General features: G+C 33.3%; 2 protein-coding genes across 4 annotated transcripts; one reads left to right on the forward strand and one right to left on the reverse strand.

Moving 5' to 3' along the window:
- Positions 1 to 200: 200 nt before the first annotated feature.
- LOC141449531 (centrosomal protein of 78 kDa-like) lies at positions 201 to 16,744 on the reverse strand. Of its 3 annotated transcripts, XM_074119075.1 has the most exons (10): positions 16,524 to 16,743; positions 16,190 to 16,444; positions 14,359 to 14,549; positions 13,520 to 13,696; positions 13,265 to 13,439; positions 12,827 to 13,008; positions 10,140 to 10,234; positions 9,939 to 10,061; positions 4,665 to 4,718; positions 201 to 571 (listed from the first exon to the last, which is right to left on the reverse strand). In XM_074119075.1, exons 1-10 carry the CDS (start codon positions 16,549 to 16,551, stop codon positions 505 to 507), a joined length of 1,347 nt encoding a protein of 448 aa, XP_073975176.1. In that variant the 5' UTR covers positions 16,552 to 16,743; the 3' UTR covers positions 201 to 504. The 3 variants fall into 3 exon arrangements, with proteins under 3 accessions (XP_073975176.1, XP_073975177.1, XP_073975179.1); XM_074119076.1 differs by lacking the exon at positions 4,665 to 4,718 and having other exon boundaries at positions 16,524 to 16,744; XM_074119078.1 differs by lacking the exon at positions 16,524 to 16,743 and having other exon boundaries at positions 16,282 to 16,421.
- Positions 16,745 to 17,801: 1,057 nt separating this feature from the next.
- On the forward strand, positions 17,802 to 19,254 carry Pgls (6-phosphogluconolactonase). Its single transcript, XM_074119081.1, has 3 exons — positions 17,802 to 18,484; positions 18,649 to 18,932; positions 19,001 to 19,254. The coding sequence occupies exons 1-3, from the start codon at positions 18,157 to 18,159 to the stop codon at positions 19,112 to 19,114; spliced, it is 726 nt and encodes a 241-aa protein (XP_073975182.1). The 5' UTR covers positions 17,802 to 18,156; the 3' UTR covers positions 19,115 to 19,254.
- Positions 19,255 to 20,681: the final 1,427 nt, after the last annotated feature.

Here is a 20,681-nt window from a genome sequence, read left to right on the forward strand (position 1 = left end):
CGATTGTCTGCTTCTTGAGGAATTTAGTTTGTTTCTGGCCTATATTTGAATCCAAATATTTCCTGATTCACAAATCTAACTTCATTCCGAAATTATTAACAGAATAAAACTTAAAATAGTTATAATTAATTTAAAGAACTTCAAAGTAAACTTTAAGGAATGTATCTTTTCTTAATTAATAATAGTAATTTCTGCAAATATAGATGCAATTATATAAAAATATCTATTAAGTAATTTTAATAATTTGTAAAGTAATTTCTGTTAATGTACGCATTAATTTCTTCATTTTGCATGCTTGACCATTAATTAACTTTTCCAAGTCCTTAGAGGAAAAGATGTTATTATGATAGAAAGTTTCTCTCATCTTCAGCCAATAATATACTTTAGGACTATACAAAAGACCTTTTTTTCATATTTTATTATACATTTTTTGCCAGTTTAAACTGTTTTTTTTTTCTAAATCATATCCAGTCAGCTAATTTCATATAAATACGACAATAATTTTTAGCCCTTTAACTTTTCAATTTCTAGGAACCTATTATAATATGGGTACTCAGTGGCATTAGCGGACCTGTAAACAACGGAAACAAAATACGGATGAGTTATGAAAAATAATATAATCATGAGGAAAAATGTCTTGTTCATTAAATTAATTTTTTAATTGTTACATTCAGCAGATTTGTAGCTTCTAAAATTTCTTTGACAGAATTTGCCCAGAATGAAAATTATAGGTCTTATCAATTGCATTTATTTATAATGTAAAGATAAATTAATAATTAATAAATGAAAATAAGAAATTTTTTACCACTATGAAGAAAGTGTAATAAATTAAAGACATTTTAACAATCGTGTACTGAACGAAAATATTAAAAATATTCTACTACTGAGTATTTCTCGGGCGTGCTGATCTCATTCACTCTCTCTATCGGCGCTTGCCCTTTAAGGCCTCCTGAAACAGCTTTTTCATTCTTCCCGATCGCCTCCCATAGAGCCCAACTACGCACTCTTATATTCTTTAGGTCGGCTACTACCCATCAATTTCTGAATATTTTTCTGAACCTAAGTACTTTCCTCATGCATACAAATGTTACTTCATTGTTCTTTCTGTTTTCTTCCCTGTGGTTCCTGTGTATAGGGCCGATGGCGTTCCCTGTTCTAGAATTAAAGAAGTTTAACCGTTTTGTGAACTCTCCTGCTATTATATTTCTTCTTATTCCCAAGCGATCTCTTTTCCAAATAATTCAAGATTTAAAACTTAGCCATTTTTTAACTTACAAGTCATAAAAATTATGAGTAGGTGCTCGCAGTAATAATAATAATGAAAAATTTTTAACTAAAGAGGACTTTAGTCACATTATACTTTTATATATTAGTAATAAAAATGTTTTAATTCTAGATGACGATAAATGTTGAGCTAGAAATAATTAAAAGCAGAGACTGACAATTACCAATCAAACAGCCTTATAGGCACAAGTCGTGAGGAATTTAGAATAATTTTCGTCCCTACGTTTAATTGAATAATTGTCACATTATCATATGGTTGTGCCAAAATTAATTTTTAAATGAATCATTATTATACAGGGTGTTCATTTTAAGACGGCTCAAATGCATTTCATGCTTAAGCGGTTAATCTGGGCAAAAAATGGTAGAGGAAAAATTTGTTGCCCGTCACTTCAAGTTTCAGAATATGTGACTTGATTTTAGATTCCTGTCCGCAATTGCGGCTGACGCGCGACCAAAAGTGAGGGTTCGCAGTTGACCCCCATTTTCATATACACACTTTTAAAGAGTATAAAAAGTTATGAACAGTACAACTTGGGCAGCATGTACTGTGCCTTCAAAGGTGCCTCCTCAGATACAGAGAGCAGTTGATTAGTGATGGGCAGAACGAGTCCGCGTTTGGAGTCGTTGGATTTGAATCAGTTCCAGGGTTGGAATCGATTCCAACAACTCGTTCACTGATTCCAGTCTGTACTTACCCTATGCATTTGTACAAATGTCACGCATTGTAATTAAATAAATAATTAAAAGTTAGCTTTTCCAGTTAATAACAAAACTATATTTCTTTAACACACATTAAGTAGTTCCCTAATTCCCAATTGATCTGATAAATATAAAATTAACAACGTAACCAAATATTAACAAAAATAGGCTAGTCAAATATAAAAATTAAAGCAACTGCAGTTTTGTCGTTATCTAGCTTGACCACCGGAGTTAACTTGATTCAAGAAGAAAAACGCAAATGGGTAGGAAATTATTCCCATAAAAAAAAATTATAACCCTTCAAACAAAATGATAATTACTCATAAAGAAAGAAATATTTATTTACTATGAATTAATATCAAGCTTTTAAAATATCTTATTATTTTACAAAAAGAAAAAGCTGTGTGCCAAATCTTTAACTTAGCGGCTGGACGCTCTTTCTCTTATCTTCATTGGCGAAAGTTAAATCGTGTACATGTCATGACGACGATCAAAGTAATACTGAGCTAAAAAATAGTATTACCTAACTGCTTTACTTACTGCTGTATCCCTCCCACTCTATCACCTATTTCACAAACATTCGTCGATTGGAAGTAGGTTTTAGTTAAATATTTGTTTCATTTGAAAACAAAAAACATTATAACGCTTTCTCAAGATGTTTTTAAGTTTTAAAAATTTGTTTTTGTCCATTACTCTTGTAAAATACGAAGAATTTTAAATAAAATATAATATACAAACACAAATGATCTAGAATGCAGGTGGAGTCAGTCGGCGTTGTCATGGTGATGGAACCGTTTAACGACTCCGGTTCCAGCTCCAGCATTTTCTATTGGCTAGATTCAGTGAACGAAAAAATGGAACGAGTCCGGTTTCAAAAGGATTTAAATCACTCCGGATTTGACTCCACCAATTCCAGTGGATTTAACCAATGAAATTGCTGGTGTTGGGCCGGAGTCGTTAAACGGTTCCATCACCATGACAACGCCGACTGACTCCACCTGCACTCTAGATCATTCTGTGTTTGTATATTATATTTTATTCGAAATTCTTCGTATATTATAAGAGTAATGGACAAAAACAAATTTTTAAAAATTAAAAACATCTTGAGAAAGCGTTATAATGTTTTTTGTTTTCAAATGAAACGAATATTAAACTACAACCCATTTCCAATCGACGAATGTTTGTGAAGTAGGTGATAGAGTGGGAGGGATACAGCAGTAAGTAAACCAGTTAGGTAATACTATTTTTTAGCTCAGTATTACTTTGATCGTCGTAATAACATGTACACGATTTAACTTTCGCCAATGAAGATAAGAGAAAGAGCGTCCAGCCGCTAAGTTAAAGATTAAGCACACAGCATTTTCTATATGTAAAATAAAATATTAAATAATAAGTAAAGTAACTACAGCATTGCTTTTTAATTAACGAGATGGGTGTGCCTGGTGTTTCTTTGCAAGGTTCGCTATATTGGGTACGAAATTATTTTTCCTTCGACTCCCTGTCTTAGATCGACCCCTACTTTTGTTTAGAAATTAACAAAATAATAAAATGAATATTATTTTAGAATCGATATTCTAAAAAAACCTTGGAACTTATTTTATTCTTCAAGCATCAGTATTTAAGCTCGCCAGATTTTGTATTTTGGTGTGGATTCCTCTTACAAGTTGGAATGTGTCAGTGAACTTCTACATAGTAGCCTTAAGTGAGTTTTATTTTAGTGTAAACGACTACAGTATTAATTATTTTCATTTTAATTTGCCTCAATTTTTTGGGGCGGGGCGGAATCACTTTTTTTTAAAATAGGGATTTGAATCAACTCGTTCCACCATCGGACTCGTTCCAGTGGAACGAGTCCGCTCTAATAGCCCATCACTACAGTTGATAACCTCCTGGCTAACCTGGCTTGCGTGCTTGCGAGTCTGAGGAGGCACCTTTCAAGACACATTTCATGCTGCAAAAGTGCATTATTTGATAAATTAAGGAATAAGATTGATCCTTTACATGAAAGATATTGATCACTTAAATATGTGGCAGGAGGTTTCCAATTTTTTTGGTAATTAAACGCAACTCTCCCAAAATTACCAAATAATTATTAAACCTTCTTGTTTGTAACAGATGAAAAATTATTTTTTAGCCATTTTGTGTATCTTGAGAACATCTAAAGCTCTTAACATTTGATTTTTCTTAGAAAAATCACTCGGAAAACGTCTTATTTCCCGATATTAAAAAAAATACTAGCTTTACGGCCTTCGCAATATTTTTAGTAGAAAGGGGATGAAAAAATACATAAAACTGACCTATCGCGTGCTCTTCTTTCTCTTTGATAACAAGTTAAAAAAATTGAAATATGATTAAAAATACCAGATTTTGAAATGGCCTAGCACCTTTAATTTTGAAAATATCGAATTGCGGTTTCCGGTTTCTTTCATAACTTTTTATACTCTTTAAAACTGTGTATATGAAAATGTGGGTCAACTGCGAACCCTCACTTTTGGTCGCGCGTCAGCCGCGTATGCGGGCAGGAATCTAAAATCAAGTCACATATTCTGAATCTAGAGGTGACGGACAACAAATTTTTCCTCTACCATTTTTCGCTCAGAACAGCCGTTTAAGCATGAAATGCATTTGAGCCTTCTTAAAATGAACACCCTGTACATATATATCTTTTTAATTTTACGTACTTCTCAAATTCTATTTTCTCTCTGGAAAATTGCTGCCATGTTGCAACGCTATTTCTGAAAATAAAAATAACTTTCTTGAGAACTGAAGTTAGTTTGGAAGTATTATATCTCAGCGATAACGAAATTATTTCTGGAACTTGCATATATGTTATATACAAGCACATATACAAGTTCCAGAAATAATTGCGTTAAGGGAAACTCTTATATTATACCAACTCCGTTTACAATGTCTTTGCCAAGGTTTTTGATAGTGTTAATCATTGTCTTTTGCTAGCGAAGTTAGAAGCTTATGATGACATTCATGGCAAACTTCTTCTTTGGATTCAGGTTATTTGATTGGAAGAACACAAATAGTGAAACTAAAATCTTTTAAATCACTTCCTTTTCCCGTCCTATCTGGGGTCCCTCAGGGTTCTCATCTGGGGCCACTTTTTTAACTTATTTTTTTATTAATGACATAAAGCACAATCTTCAAGATTCTCCTTTTTTGTTATTTGCGGATGACCTTAAATTATTTTTGTCAATCTCATCCCCACATGAATGTAGGAACTTGCAAAAGGCAATGAATTCCTTATTTCGTGGTGCCTTGAGAACTGTTTAGTTCTGAACTTGTCCAAGGATTGTGTAATTTTCTTCATTAGGCAGCTTATGGCATACGCTGAACGATTCTTTGCTGGTTAGGGTATCGCTAGTCAAGGATTTGGGCATCACATTCAACTGTAAATTGGATTTTATGGAGCACATGAATAGGTTCAGAAGAAAATCTTTACAAATGCTTGGGTTTGTATTTAGGAACACGAGGAATTTCTCTGACAGCCATTCTTATATCACTTTATATAAATCCCTTGTAAGACCCCCATCTTGAATGTGGTTCAATAATTTGGAGTCCGTTTTGCAAGCTTATATGGTTTCTGTTGAGGCCGTTCAGAACAAGTTCTTTCGGTTGCTGGTTTGCCGTTTGAAAATCCCTAAAGAAAATGTTATCTATTCCGATCTTCAGTTCACGCACAATATTCCACCACTTGTCACCAGAAGAATTTATCATGATCTCTCTTTCCTCTGCAAACTTCTCCATTCTCAAATAGACCGTCCTTACCTTCTAATATCTCATCTCATACTACACGTAATTCTTTTCCGTTCAATGTACAGTACTGCAAGGTGCAAGCATAATTACGTTTTTTACTCTCCTATCTTTCGTATGATGCGGACAGCCAATCATTTGGACTTAGATTTCTTTGGCACTGATATACAAAAGTTTCTAAATAAAGCCAGATGTCAACAATTTCTATGAACTATTGTATTTGTATCATTAATATTATTACTATTTTTTTTTTGTAAATCGGATTATTGATCCGTTTTTATTTAGAATAAAATAAAAAATACATATATGTGGAATAGAAATCCGTGGAGGCACCCCCTTATAAATTTATTTTATTTAAAGTACTAGTTTATGAGAATATTTATATTGATGGCCATGGCGAATATATTCTTTTGTCTACAGTATTTTTCAAGGCGTTAAATATATCATCAGATTTAATGTGAGTTTAAGACGGAAAAGGTGTAAAGGCGAAAAAATATATTACTGTATCATCAGTGATTCCTTGTTTTTGTTTCTTTCTTTCTTGTTATTTAGTATCTACTCTCTTCTTTCCTACATCAGAAGTGGGATACTACTCGTGCGTCCGGTGAAGTAAGAAACTTTTGTTGAGAACTGTTTTGTTGATCTGTTTTGTTGTGGACTTTTAAGACTTTGTTTGTTTCTTTACGTTATTGTTAATTTAGATGGTGGCTTTAGGTGACATCGATAATGTGGCAGCCAACATTGCCAATGGGCGCATTTCGGCAGTGAAAGCCCTTCATGTTGCAATTTTTGATGCTGTGGCCGACCCCAGATGGGTAAGACGGAATTTAAAAGCGTTTGAAGGATTTCAATTTGGTGAGAATTCTGAGGAATTCGAAAAAAAGGCCAGACATATTAGTGAGAAATGCTCTCTTGCAGATTTAGTAGCGATTTGTAATATTTTAGATCTTGACTATGATGGTGATGCGGATGCCGTCAGCAAGCGAGTCTGTCAGTTTCTCACAAAAATAAAAGAAGTGGCTATATCCAGCGAGAAAAATGATGAGGAGGGAGAGTTTTCCCGGGATAATGAATTACCTGCGGTTATTGACGCCGAAGCTGATGTTAGACCTTATCCAGTAAGAAGTGAGCAACCATACCACAGAGTATTCAACAGACCTGAGTTGACTCTATCCTTTAAAGACTTGGAGGAGTCCATTCGCACGTTCAGTGCCAATGAAAATTATCCAGTGGGGAAATGGATCTCCGATTTCGAGGAAGTAGCCGAAATGGCAGGACTAAATGACTTTCAAAAATTAACATTCGCAAGGAGGTCACTCCGAGGTCTTGCTAAGCTACAAGTTCAGTCGGAAAAAGGAATAACCACCTGGGCAAAATTGAAAGAACTCCTTATGAGGGAATACGGCCGAAAAGTGAACAGCGCAGACCTTCATCAGATGATGCGAACTAGAAGGAAGAAAAGAGATGAGCCGGTGCAGGAATATGCTTTGGTAATGAAGGAGATAGCCTCTAGAGGTGACCTTGAAGAGGAAGTATTAATCCAGTATACTATAAATGGCATACCGGACGAAGGATTTAATAAAGCTATTTTGTATGGCGCCAAAACTTACCAGGAGTTTAAGGTGAAGTTGGAAATTTACTGTACTATAAAGAGATACTCTAATTGTAATTTAAGCGAAGGTGACGGAGGAAGAGAATACCCTGGGAAAGATGGAAACCAGGCGACAAACCTGAACACAGATAATGTAATGGGAAGAAAAGCAAATGAAATAGTTCGCTGTTATAATTGTAGTCGAAAGGGGCATAAAGCCAATAGCTGTCCGTCCCAAGACCGAGGGACAAAATGCTATCGATGTAATCGATTTGGACATATCGCTACAGCATGTAATTTTAATAGCCCGTCTCAAAAAAGGGAGAGTTCTAATCAGATTTCCGAGATCTCTGAGGCGAACGCCAAGACAATAAACGATGATTTTTCAGATGGGGCGATGATGAAAGTAGTGAAGATCACCAATGTAGAACTGCAAGCTCTTGTAGATACCGGCAGTGACGTCAATTTGATAGGATCAGAAGCCTATTTCAAAGCTGCGGATAAAGTTAAATTGACTGCAAAAAAAATGAAGTTGAGGGGTATAGGTGGCAGTATTGAGACGTATGGAGCATTTGAGACCGAATTTCATATTGATGGGAAAAAATACCAATCCAAATTTAACGTTGTGCCTAGTAGCTGTCTGCAAGTTGACCTTGTTTTAGGGAATTTTTGCCCCAAGAGGTGGTTACCATTGTGAAAGGAGAGGTGAAATTTATTGCCGCAGAAACGATTCCCAGCGTTTTGCAAATTGATTTGCTGGACAATGAAGAAGTACGTACCGAGGAAAGCGGTTCAGAAGAAACCAAAAGAGGAGGGAAAATAGAAAAACGAAATAGGAAGGAGACCGTTAGAAGAAGTCAACGGCGAAGAGAAAAGGAGCGAGCCTTGCGTGAAGAAGAAAGACGACGTCATGAAGAAAGAGATCGACAGAGAATAATAGAAATGAGGCTGCGGGATGAAGCTTTAAGATTAGAAAGGGAAAGAGAGAAGATTAGAATAGAAAGAGAGAGATTGGAATGTGAACGAGTCGAACTGTTACGGTTAGAACGGGAAAGATTAGGAGGCGAGAGGGAAGAGTTGGGAGCTTCAGCGAAAGCAAATATTGAACAAAGGCAAGAAGAAAAGAGGCGCACTTGCGACCGGAAGAGGAAACCGGCAACTATTTACAAGGGCGGAGAGAGAGTGGCGATGCGGAGGACCAAATTTAGTCAAACGTCCAAACTGGACAGTTTGTTTTTAGAACCTTATAAGGTAGTTAAGGTTGAGGGGAAAGATCGGTACGATGGTGAAGAAGAAGAGGATGGCGAAGTGGATGACGGAGACGTTGAGGATGGTGAAAATAATGGAGAAGAAGGCGAAGAAATGGAAGTAGATGATGTAAAAGGAGAAAGGAGTAGATTGAGGCTAGTATGTGCAAGACCGATCGTTCGAGGCGAACGATTCGCAGGACGACCGATCTGTGGAATAGAAATCCGTGGAGGCACCCCCTTATAAATTTATTTTATTTAAAATACTAGTTTATGAGAATATTTATATTGATGGCCATGGCGAATATATTCTTTTGTCTATAGTTTTTTCAAGGCGTTAAATATATCATCAGATTTAATGTGAGTTTAAGACGGTAAAGGTGTAAAGGCGAGAAAATATATTATTGTATCATCAGTGATTCCTTGTTTTTGTTTCTTTCTTTCTTGTTATTTAGTATCTACTCTCTTCTTTCCTATATATATATACGAGTATATAAAATATATAGTATATATTTGTATGGTATAAGAGTTTCCCTGAAGAGGCCTCTAAATATTTTTACTTAAAGATTAGGTATCTCAGAATTTATTAAGTTCTACATTAAAAAGCTTGAAATTATTCAATAATTTCAGAATTTACTCTTATATAAATGTATAAACAATTATTGTTCATTATTTTTGGTGACTGAATCATAGTTTAATAGGATGAAAAATTAATGTCAGTTTCAGTCATGATAAACTTTATTATGCCGAGCTTTCGACCTAGGGACTAGGTCATCTTCAGGGCTAATTTACAATATAGTAAAGTAATCGCCTATTTTTTCAGGCGGGGCTTAACGTCCCATTTACAATATACTGTTTTACACCATTAGAGGGTTGGCGTTTCTTCTGTCTTGTCTATCATGACTAAAACTGGCATTAATTTTTCATCCTATATAAACAATACTTTTTCTTTAAAAAAAATCTATAATAAAATCTCTGATCTTAGATGAATTTCTGAAAAATGCTTAGTTAGTTATAACAAAATTTTTTGGAAACTTAAAATATATAGAAACCAGTTAAGTAACCAACTTTTTCTAATTGCAATTAGTTTGTGGGATTTGACATTATGTGGATTTCTTTAATCTTACCTTACCTCTAAATCTAATTTTAATTCTCTTTTACAAATCTCTATTGAATTAGCATTACCTACGCAAGAGTACACTGGAAATGAAAGAATCTGACACCAATAGAGATAACTGGATATTAATAAAGACTCTACCAACCAGATATAAATAACACTAAACTCAATAATATAGGAAATGGTAAGTATGGGATTATTGAAAATTCAAATCAATTTTAAAAACTAAATTATTTACTTGCTGGCAGTAGAAATTCGACCCGGGCTACTTTTTGTTTTACAAAGATTAATGTTCTCAGACTTAGCTCTTGCAATGCTCTTGTTAATGCCCACACTTTTTAAACTTTTTGCTTGGAAAGGACTGCAAAAAAAAAATTATATTAAATTAGAAATTTAAAGAGATTTTAATTTGTGAGAATATTAATCCTTAAATTCTTACAGTTTGTGACGCCGACTTCCATAAGTGAGAGTGGAAATCATTGACACGTTACTTGAACTGGATGAAGAACTCGGTTCAATTTTCAACCAACCATACTATTTAATAAAGCATTATTTATTATTAAGTTATATATTCATTATTATTTACAAAGAATTCTTTTTTTAAACAGTATAATTATAGTATTTTTTATTGTAGAAATTAAGAAAATCCAGGGACCTCTTAAATGAGCTACAATGACAGATTAACATAGATTGGTTGACAAGTTTGATTAGACTCTGCTGAGGATGTCGTCAGAATTGCTAGAAGCAAGTTCGAGGGAACTTTCTGCGACTCAGCAATGCAAGGGTTGGATATAATTAAGATTGATCTCTTGTTAAGTTGCATACTAACCCAATGAAACCCATGATGCCTTTTATTGGGAGACCAGTTTAAGTTTAAAGAGAATTTAGTAAGCTGGAAAGTTAAATTTCTCACCCTGCAGCTCTAGTTCGAATAACTGATTTCATTCACTGATGACGACACTTTAAGTCGTCATTGGTGGTAATGGTCTCCTTTCTTTTCTTAAAATGAAATAAAAGGAAGCGAGCAAACTGCTAACATTTTAAGACAAATCTCTAGCCGAAAAATGACAAATAGGAGGATTCATACATTTCCCTGTCAATCCTTGAATGTATTAATGAATCACGGACCCTTACTAGAACTAGTAAAGTACCCTCCACATTGATGAGATATGATTCCTCTCGAAAATTGAAATTAGAAGGCGAGAAGAGAAAAAGTCAATGAGTTTTTAACCTATAAAAAACCTGGAAATAAAGCAAGCACTTCTTCAATGAATAATAAAGAGAAGAGTTTGGCAGCAAGTCAAGATATAATAAAAGAAATTTGAAAAACAAGAGCCAGAAAGCCTAGAAAGAGGATCGGAGAACATCGAAGAGTGTTTGAATTAAAAGCTAAAAGTGGGAGAAGAGAAGAGATGGCACATTTATGATGTTCGATTTATTTATTTTGCAACTTTATGTTGTTTATAATAAGCAAAATAGATTTTGCAACAAGGAATAGCGCAAATATGTACATGCATAAATCACTGTGTTTGCACATAAATACAAACAGAAATGTATGTGTGTACAATATAACGACAATCCAATGATTGAAATCTTTATGACAAGCTAAGTGATCATTTTAATGCGTTAAGATGGCCGCATGGTCACTGTCGCTTTGGTCTGTGGTGAGGGAAGTTTTCTGGTAGGCATGATGGAATTAGAGAGTTCTGTGGCTTCAGGATTTGAGTGAGTGTTATGTAGCAAGATTTACAAACACAATACAATTTTAAAAAAACTTGAGGTTAAAGCAGATTGTGTGATTGTAAACATAGAAAGAAACATTATTATATATAAGAATGAAGCAACTTAATTATATAAAATATTGTGTACACAAAGGTTTACTTAAGATTAAGACTAAAGTTTATAGTCAATTGATGCACAATTGTTTTGCGCTTCCATTGATTAGTTTACCGTAGTTTCATATTGATTCTTGGACACAATGCTGTTTTGTATTTTTGTTCTCTAGAGTCAGTTTTGAACGTTTGTCAAGTAGTCTTTTCAACAGTTTGTATCTCAGGTTGAGGTAGTTTGTTTCATTATCATAAGCGGGTTCGTATTAGTTGTTTGACGAGAACAGTAATGTTGAGTAAGTGGGAAGGAGAAAGAATTTTCTTTTTTAGAATTATGTTTTTGAATTTCAATATTTTTTCTTTGAGTTTCAACTCTGGAATGTTTTGCATAAGAGTGAAATATGACTTCACAAGGATTGTGGGTGAGTTGACAAAATTGAAGTGTCAATGGCGAATGTAAAGATAACTGTAGAAGGAGTATGTATAAAGTACGGTAGCAAGAATGCTTCCTTGAGGAGTGATGAATACATAGGTAGAAGAAGATTAGTTATAAGGATGATATAAAAATTAAAAGATTGTATACCTTTCGGTTTATAAAGCAATCAGAGTCGAATGCTTAGGATATGTCCTAGACTCTAGGTCTGTCTAGGACCTAGAGAGATCTCGGAGCGATTACATCTATCACTCTATGAGCTTCAAGGACAGTTGAGTGTTAACTCAAAAACCAAACTAATGTTTAGTATAATATTTAAAGGGCCTAATTTCAGTTTGGAGTCGAAGAAGTTTTCCAAGTTGGTAGGAGCTTTAGTTTTAATAGAATTATTGTTACTGAAGAGAATTTATAAAGGAGGGAGAAGTAAGTAATTCAAAGCGCAGACTTAGCGTAATGATAAAACTGTTGCTTACCTTGAAAGGGTTATTGAAACTTAGCAATAATTAGCAACAGCCCCGACTTGGCAGTTAATTTTATGTTCAAGTTGTGTTTGGAAGAAAGTGTACGTTGTACGATGTGAACTTCCTCGTAGAAATTTTCAGAGGGATTTAAGTCTTGTAAGTCTGGGTTAAGCCCGAAGAAAGATTTTCCTAATATATTAGGTTTTCTCTAAGTATGATTTAGCCAAAGAAATAACCGCACGTCTGAGTCGAATTGTCAGTTGGTGGGTATTTAATATTATTGGTTTATATTCACAAGCGAATTCTTCAATTGTGGCTAATAAGCAGTTTCGGAAAAAATACATACAAAGGTATAGAGACTAACGATTTAAATGTACAATTTTTAACATTTAAAAAAACTTACTTCTGCACGTTCACAAGGACTTGAGTGTGAAAAAAGTAAGTGAAAAATTTCTGTTACTTTATTCTGATCTTGTATAGGATTCTTTCTTATATCAAATACTACAATTTTATTGTTCATACTAATTAAATTAATGATGGCGGTGCATCCTAAATCTGTAATTCCACAATTTTGCATGTCCAAGGCTAAAAATATAATTTACAAAACTAATAAATAGAAAAAATAAATTGAAAAAGTTATGAATTCTTTATATGCCAAACTTGCCAACTCAATTCAAACTTTTGTGACGTTTTCATTAAGTGTTTTATCCAAGAAAGAGGTATATTGCAACATTCACGCGTACTTTGTTTCAAAATTAATGAAAGAATTCTTTAAAATAAAACTTGTAAGCAGTAGGAATAATATCCCCACTCGCGCACAGTGACATTGATAAAATATTACCTCTTATCCAAAAATCATCACAGAGAACTAGAACTATGCTCTGAAGACCTTTATCACCAATGTTTGGATTATTATTTAAGATTATTCTACGTAATCCAGAAATAATCTCGTGAGAAACTTCTCTATAACGTAACGAATGCTTCCAACATTCCCCGAATCTAGCTATTTCTTGCACCTGAGCATTTAAAGTTTGAAATATTTATTTATTTATTTATTTACTTATCTTTAAATTTAAGAAACGAAAAATTTGCCAACCTTTATTAATTCAGCAATGTAAAAAGCTCCTTGCTCTGTAATTTCGCAATTAGATAAATCAATCGTCTGCACTGTTGGCTGATTTCTTAATGCTTTCGAAATTAACTTACATCCTTCATCTCCAATGTTACAATGTTGAAGTACCAAATGTTGCAAACAATTGGTCTTTGATAGAGCCTATAAGAATATTGTCTATACATTTAAAATTTTGCATTTATTAGGTGTTTTTTAAAAGTACTCTAGCTCTTAGTATCATTCTCGCTTTTAATGAGAACGGTGGAATTATTTTTCGATTGTTACTTCATAAATCTTAAAGATTTTGAAATTTTACGATTTTCTATTTTTGGTACTAAATATAAAAATCTAAATACTTCTCAAAACAGACCCTAAATATTATTAAAGGCAGGACCTTTTGTCAACAGAGAGAGAAAGGGATTAAAACTGGTCCTATTGCAGTTTAATGCAAGAATCTACCTTCACTTAAAGGTAAATATCCAAGCTAGGATATAGTACTAATAATTGACAACTTATAGTGATTATGGTAATTAAATAGCATAATTTCTAATTCCAAATATTACATCAGATTTGTAAAAAAATTTATTTGAAGAAAGTTGTCAATTAGAATGAAACAATAATTGTAGCAATGAATATGCATTTTATTTATTGATTTATTCTTATATGTATTTCTTTTTTTTTCTAGGTAAGGATGGTTTCGTAATCAGGTCAAGTTTTATTTTCGGAGTTTTCAATAGAAATTTTCATTTCACGATTCCTTGAGTACGAAAAAGTGGCTAGAGAACTTTCTTTACAAATCACTTGATAATGTGTGTTATACATACCTCAGAAAGAATATTCATTGCTTCGTATTGAAGAGGTATACTTTGAAATTCCAAACACATTAGAGTTTTTGAGACAGTAATGCATGCTGCGAATGCTTCTACAACTTTTTCAAGCATGTATTTAGTGAACAGAATAGATCCTTTTGTAAATTCACGAGCTTGTTTTTCAGTGTTCACATGTTCTATTATTACTAAAAATAAAATTGACATTTAAGTATGTTTTGATATAAGAATTGGAATTCATTATTGTTAAACAAGAAAGGGAAGGGATTATTTTAGTTGGTTTGTCCGGGAGACTGGCAAGCAGGTGAGCCCGAATTAAAATGAAAGAGAGCATCCCTAAACTTTTCTCTAAAGCTCGGACATTTATGAGAAACTTGTGTGAAGGCATAAATAAAAAATCTAATAATAGGCATCTAATAGGCATATTGAAGCGCCACAAATTTTAACAAACATTTGATAACTTACTTCTTCTCATAAAGAATCAGAGAAAGTGCACACAAAAAATTGCATGAGATTTATTTATTGCAAATTCTCAATGTTCTAAGCTCAAAAAATTTCTTAAAAATTCGAGTTTCGAAATGATAGATTTACACCTACGGCACGATCAACGCTTTCTGAAAGTATGTATTATACGTGCACCGCAGGCACGTATTCTCTGTGTACAGTTAGAACATGGAGTAGGTAAGGTTTGGTCGACACGATTTTTGTTTTTTGTTAATTTAAGAGATAGAGGTAGATTTTATCGCTAGTTTTATCCGTCGTATTAAAGATTTCGGACCTTCTATTTGTTTGCCAAAGAGAATTTGACTTTAACTACATTTCCGTTTCACACCACACATACTGACTTTATATTACATTGCAGTTTTTAGTTCATAAAAATATTCTTCATTTAAAAAATTTTTGTGTGTGTGAGCTATAGTTCACGAGTTACAATTGAGTGCAAGATCACTTAAAAGAAATTCAATATTATTATTTTTTTCGCTTTAAACCTGTATACATTCACTCATTAATTTATATTATTTAATGTGAAATATGCTCACACTGCAGATATAATTATTAGACTTTTTATTTTATTTCATATTTTTAAAAGAATAGTAGAACTATTTTCAAGAATATATTCCAACCTTTTGAACGTCGTGATATGTATGATGTTAGCTTAGAATGTGTAAGGTCAATGGTCGGGTGTTTACTGAGTTTCTCCGAATTTAAAAGAATCCCAAATTAAAACAGTTCGTTGATTTTTACGTACTTTTCGTTAATCTGAATTTGAAAGCTTTCAAGACTATCTTTTCATTTAACAATGAACCGGACTTCATTCTCAAGGTCCAACAAAACCCTACTTCACCTACAGTATCATTCGAGCGTCGCGACACTTTTAAATTAACTAATTGGAATAACTTTAAGGTTTACAACTCAAGCAATTATGGAGTTCTTGCGTTATAAGGATTGCGACATACCAACCATTAAGTCATGATGAAAGATTTTTATTGCCAGAAGATCTAAGGTATCTAATTGGGTGGATGAAATTAAATTTACCTTCAATGACATAAACTGATGGAATTTCAGGGAATGAGTAAAAAAATATTTATGAGCCACATTTACCACGCGACATCTGACTGTCTTGGTGATAAATCCATGTTATGGAATTGTTAGGAACCAACAAGAAAGCAAGTAAAGAGATACCTTAAAAAAATTTGAAGTTACTCATAGGACGATTCAGTGCCTCCGCTCGGATTTCATAATTCGAAATACGTTGAGCATATGTGAATAACAAAGTAAAATAATTAATCTTCATCCCTATTCATAAAAGTAAACTTTAAAACAACACCTGTTCCTGGAGAATGCCTGCTTTTTAGTGACAGAAAGTGTAAATTTCTGTCAGCACTAATAGTTTTTAATAAAGGCATCCAATCATCATACTTTATTCGGTCTCCTATTATGTCCAATGATGAATTTAGAGCGTGCAATTTTAATCCTCTCAAGGGTTGCGTATGCATTAGTGTACAGTTTTTCTTGTACTTGGCATTAAATATATCAACAGATTTATTTTTTTTAAGTAGTGAGTTACTTTCAGAAGAGCAGCCTAAAAAATTAAATAAATTTCGCTTTAATACTGCTCGCTTAGAAAGCTAGTTTTTTCCACAATTGAATCATTTACTTACCCCATGACACTGGCGAAACTGCTGACATATCTTTCTATAAAAAATTAGTTGCGTTATTACCACTCTCACACTTCTTGCAAATAATCACTGTTGAAGGTAAGTTTATATTAATTACTAAGCTCTAAAAACATTTGTTTTATATTTAGATTAAATGAATATATTTTAGTTCATTTTATTAGTTCAAAATATCCCAGTGCTAAATGAATCAGATCGGATCTTTTTTTTTTTTTAATTACTGTTCACGTGATTTTTTATATTTATATCTGCGTAATGTTGCCGTTCCTATTTAAAAACAAAATAGTTTTTATTTTAATTGTATGTAAAAAACATTCCAACATTATTAATAGAAATTTAATGTTAGGTTCAAAAAATTAGAGGCTACAGTTTACGGACAGAATTTTGCATCCTAAATTTTTAAGGCTATTACTGATTTTTTCCGAAAAACTTTTATGCTTATATTCTTTGATTTCGATTAGATTAGATTTTCATCTATTTTTACACATTTATTTAACAAAATAATTAAAAAATATAAATTATATATCAGTTCAAATTTTTCCTAATTTTCCATTTATTTGACTTATAGGTCTCTAAACTCACTAAAGCAAGTCCTCGACAAAATCTGAGTTTTTCTCGAAAATACCATTTTTCGGGTGACTTTAGGTCCCCTGTGTACAGGAACGAAAACTCAAAGGTTGGACACCTTAACTCTTCTTACACATTGCACGAGTAAGTAAAGTACCCCATTGGAACCTGACTTTTACTTAGCGAAGATTATCCCTCAAGTTTTGCTATTTGTATAAAGTTGGATGAAATTAATTCAAAAATTGGTAGTTTTAACTTTGAGGCCTTGGGCACACAGAAAGCGATCTGTCGCGGCGGGCAACGTTCTCCGACCGAGGGGGTCCACTGTGATGTCCCCTATTGCAGACTGCCGCGACAGACCGCTATCTGTGTGCCCAAGGCCTAAGATTTTTAGTATGAAAAGCAGTTGGAGGATCTACACCAGATTTTTGTTCATTGTGCCAGATAATAGGTACTTCAAAAACAATGGCACCGCATTTCAAGAAATAGGAAGAAATTGCTACAAAATTTGGATTTTTTTTGTGCTTCTTACATTAAAAAATTGAAATTTGTCGAGCAACGTACTACAAAGAAGTGCGGAAATAGAAACATTTGCAAAATGAAAAAACAAACAGCTGTTTAGAAGAAAGCGACAGAAAGTTTGAAATAGCGTAGATATTTGTAAGGTGAAGGTGGACTACTTTCACACTGGTTATAGTAGGAGGATGGTTGGGAGCGATATTACTGTGAAGCTACTTTTGGTCGTAATGGATTTGGCTTATAGTTAATAGTTAACCTTTTACATTTTAGTGATCAACCGATTTTGTGTCTGGTGATCTGGAAATAGTAAAGTATAAAAACTGATTAGCAAGCAAGAAGACAGTAATAGAACAGAGCAATTCGATTTATCGATAATTGCAGGGCCAATTGTATTGGATACAGATGATTTAAAGGAGTCTTCTTGGGGATCCACTGTGGAGGTTACGGGGTACTTGGATGGAATCCATAAGTAACCGTTATTATATACAATTCTGACCTTACAGAACGTAATTTTTTAAAGATAGCTCCAGATATGGCCACACCAATTATTTCCATCCATGAGTCTGAAAATGAACTTATCGTTCAATTAATTAACTTAATAGAAGAGCTTTCTCTTTTATCTTGTAAGGATGGGCATCTCTTCAAAATTGGATTGTCGGGAGGATCAATAGTTAACTTTCTTAGTAAGGGTCTTACTAACATAAATACCGACCTGTCCAAATGGATTTTTTTCTTTTGTGATGAACGCATAGTACCCGTAGAAGATCCTGATTCAACTTTTGGTTTATATAAAAAAACACTGTTAGCGAAAATTTCACTACAAGAAAGTCAGTTTATAAAAATCAAGGAAAACGTAAGTGGTAGGTATAACCGACTTACTATTATTATAATAAAAAAAAGCAAGAATAAAAGATACTAACTCTACCTTTTTAGTGTGGAAGATGCTTTTTTGAAAGCTTAAGAACTTGTAAAAATGTGATTTAAGGTCAGTATCTGGGTTTTAAATTCACCATTTTTATTTCAGCTGAAGTTGCAGCTGCAGATTATGAATCAAAACTAAAAGAACATTTTCCACAAAGTGATTGGCCAAGGTTTGATGTACTTTTACTTGGAATGGGCCCAGACGGCCATACAGCTTCTCTGTTTCCAAATCATCCACTTCTTACAAAGAACGATTCTTGGGTTGCACCTATAACGGATTCACCAAAGCCACCTTCTTCTAGAATAACACTAACCTTTCCAGTTATTAATAATGCGAATAATTGCATTTTTGTAGTGACAGGAGCAGAGAAAGCATCGGTTGTTAAGGTAATTTTTTTTTGTGACAAGGTATTCCTTCCTAACAAGAAATGAAAGTGACCTCATGTTTTGTTTAGGAAGTGCTTGAGGATTCCTCTAAACTTCCTGCCTCTATGGTGAGACCTTCTAATGGAAAAGTCTATTGGCTTTTGGATAAAGCTGCTGCCTCGCTCTTGGAAAATCAGAAGTAATGAATAGGAATTTCGATACACTAAATTTTATAAACATTTTTATGGGATCAATTATTTTTTACCTAAATTTTGTGTATAAATATAAATTTTGTTAAACTTAAATGTGGTATTGTTCTAAATAAAATACTTTTTTAAAACAACTGTGTAATCGCCGCAAGTAGTCTTCTCAAAGCACTGCCGATCTCGGAACAAAGTAGCAACCAATCACCAGACCAGCACGCCACTACTTTTCACATCAAAAGTGTCTTGACTATTTTTGTCGTATATAAGGCGCGTCAACAATTGAGGTTATTGTTTATTGATTTTTTCAGTGCACTGTCAGCCTCCGGACAGAGTCCTTTCGTTACAGACAACATCGCCGAACAGTGAATTGTAAGAAGCTTCAAGAAGAAGAAAGCTCAGCTAAGGACCAGCAGCTGAATACGAACCCGTGATGTTCGCATTGGAATTCAGTACTCGCTAACCACTCAGCTAATCCCTTCCCTCTCGCCTAATTATTATAGTTTTAGGAGTAATAATAGTTATTATAATGCGGTCTCTAGCTATCATCATTAACTAATCACCATTTTTCTTGAAACTTCTTGAGGTTGGATGGCACATGTTGACTGTCTTCCAATCGCAGTATCTCGGTCAGGTGTAGTTGGCGTAAAAATAGGTCATGCAGATTTTTCAACAACTCCTCTCATATATCATTGACCAAGTCAATGAGAAGGATAGATTAACATGGTTTGTGCCATTTCTTAAGTATCTACGGTTAAGCATACTTATCACACAGATAAATAGGCGTAAAAGTTTTGAAGGAAGTTAGTTACAATAAATGAGACAAATTATTCCTGAAGAAAAACAAATTGTCAGCATTTTGTTTGAATGAACTTCTTTTTACTAAATAAATATTTAATAACATAAAACAATATTAATTAATCACATCACTGTAATAAATATAATTACGTCTAATTTGTATATATATTTACAAGCGTATCCTAAGATACCAAATAATGAAAGATTATATTCAATTTGCGAAACTCCTTCATTAAAATAATCTGGTTGGTACATTTATTAATAGAGAAACAAATTTTTACAGTACTAAAAATAAATTCATTGAAAATTGGAATAGTAAGGTGAAGAAGTTTACTATTAACTACCAAGTTATGATCTACACCTTAAGCTTTATAGGAACTAAATGTAGGACTTAGTTAAGCTTAAGATATAGAGTACCTTATTTCTTTCTTTTTTTTAGGCCTTAATTCCTTTATTTTTAGATAACCTTGCATAATAAACCATTTGGAGTTGTTTCTTTCTTTCATACGATCTCTATTTTGGCATTTTAATTATTACTCGATTTTTTTAGTGTGACATTGCGATTAGAAATTAAAACTATGCCAATAAACACATTTTATAAAAAAAACATTAAATATTGAGCAATGCATGTACTATTTTTAACTTTCTCTTGCTGCTTTATGAGGATATTTTATGACAGTGAAATTTTTGCAAGAGTTTTTTCGGAAATGTTAGATTTTCGAAATGAAAAAGTGTTCTTAGCTGGCTCTATATATGTTAATGGATGAGG

Source organism: Rhodnius prolixus, unplaced genomic scaffold (genome assembly GCF_049639745.1).
Source record: "Rhodnius prolixus isolate KJV_2025 unplaced genomic scaffold, Rpr scaffold_2, whole genome shotgun sequence".
Taxonomy (NCBI): Eukaryota; Metazoa; Arthropoda; class Insecta; order Hemiptera; family Reduviidae; genus Rhodnius; species Rhodnius prolixus.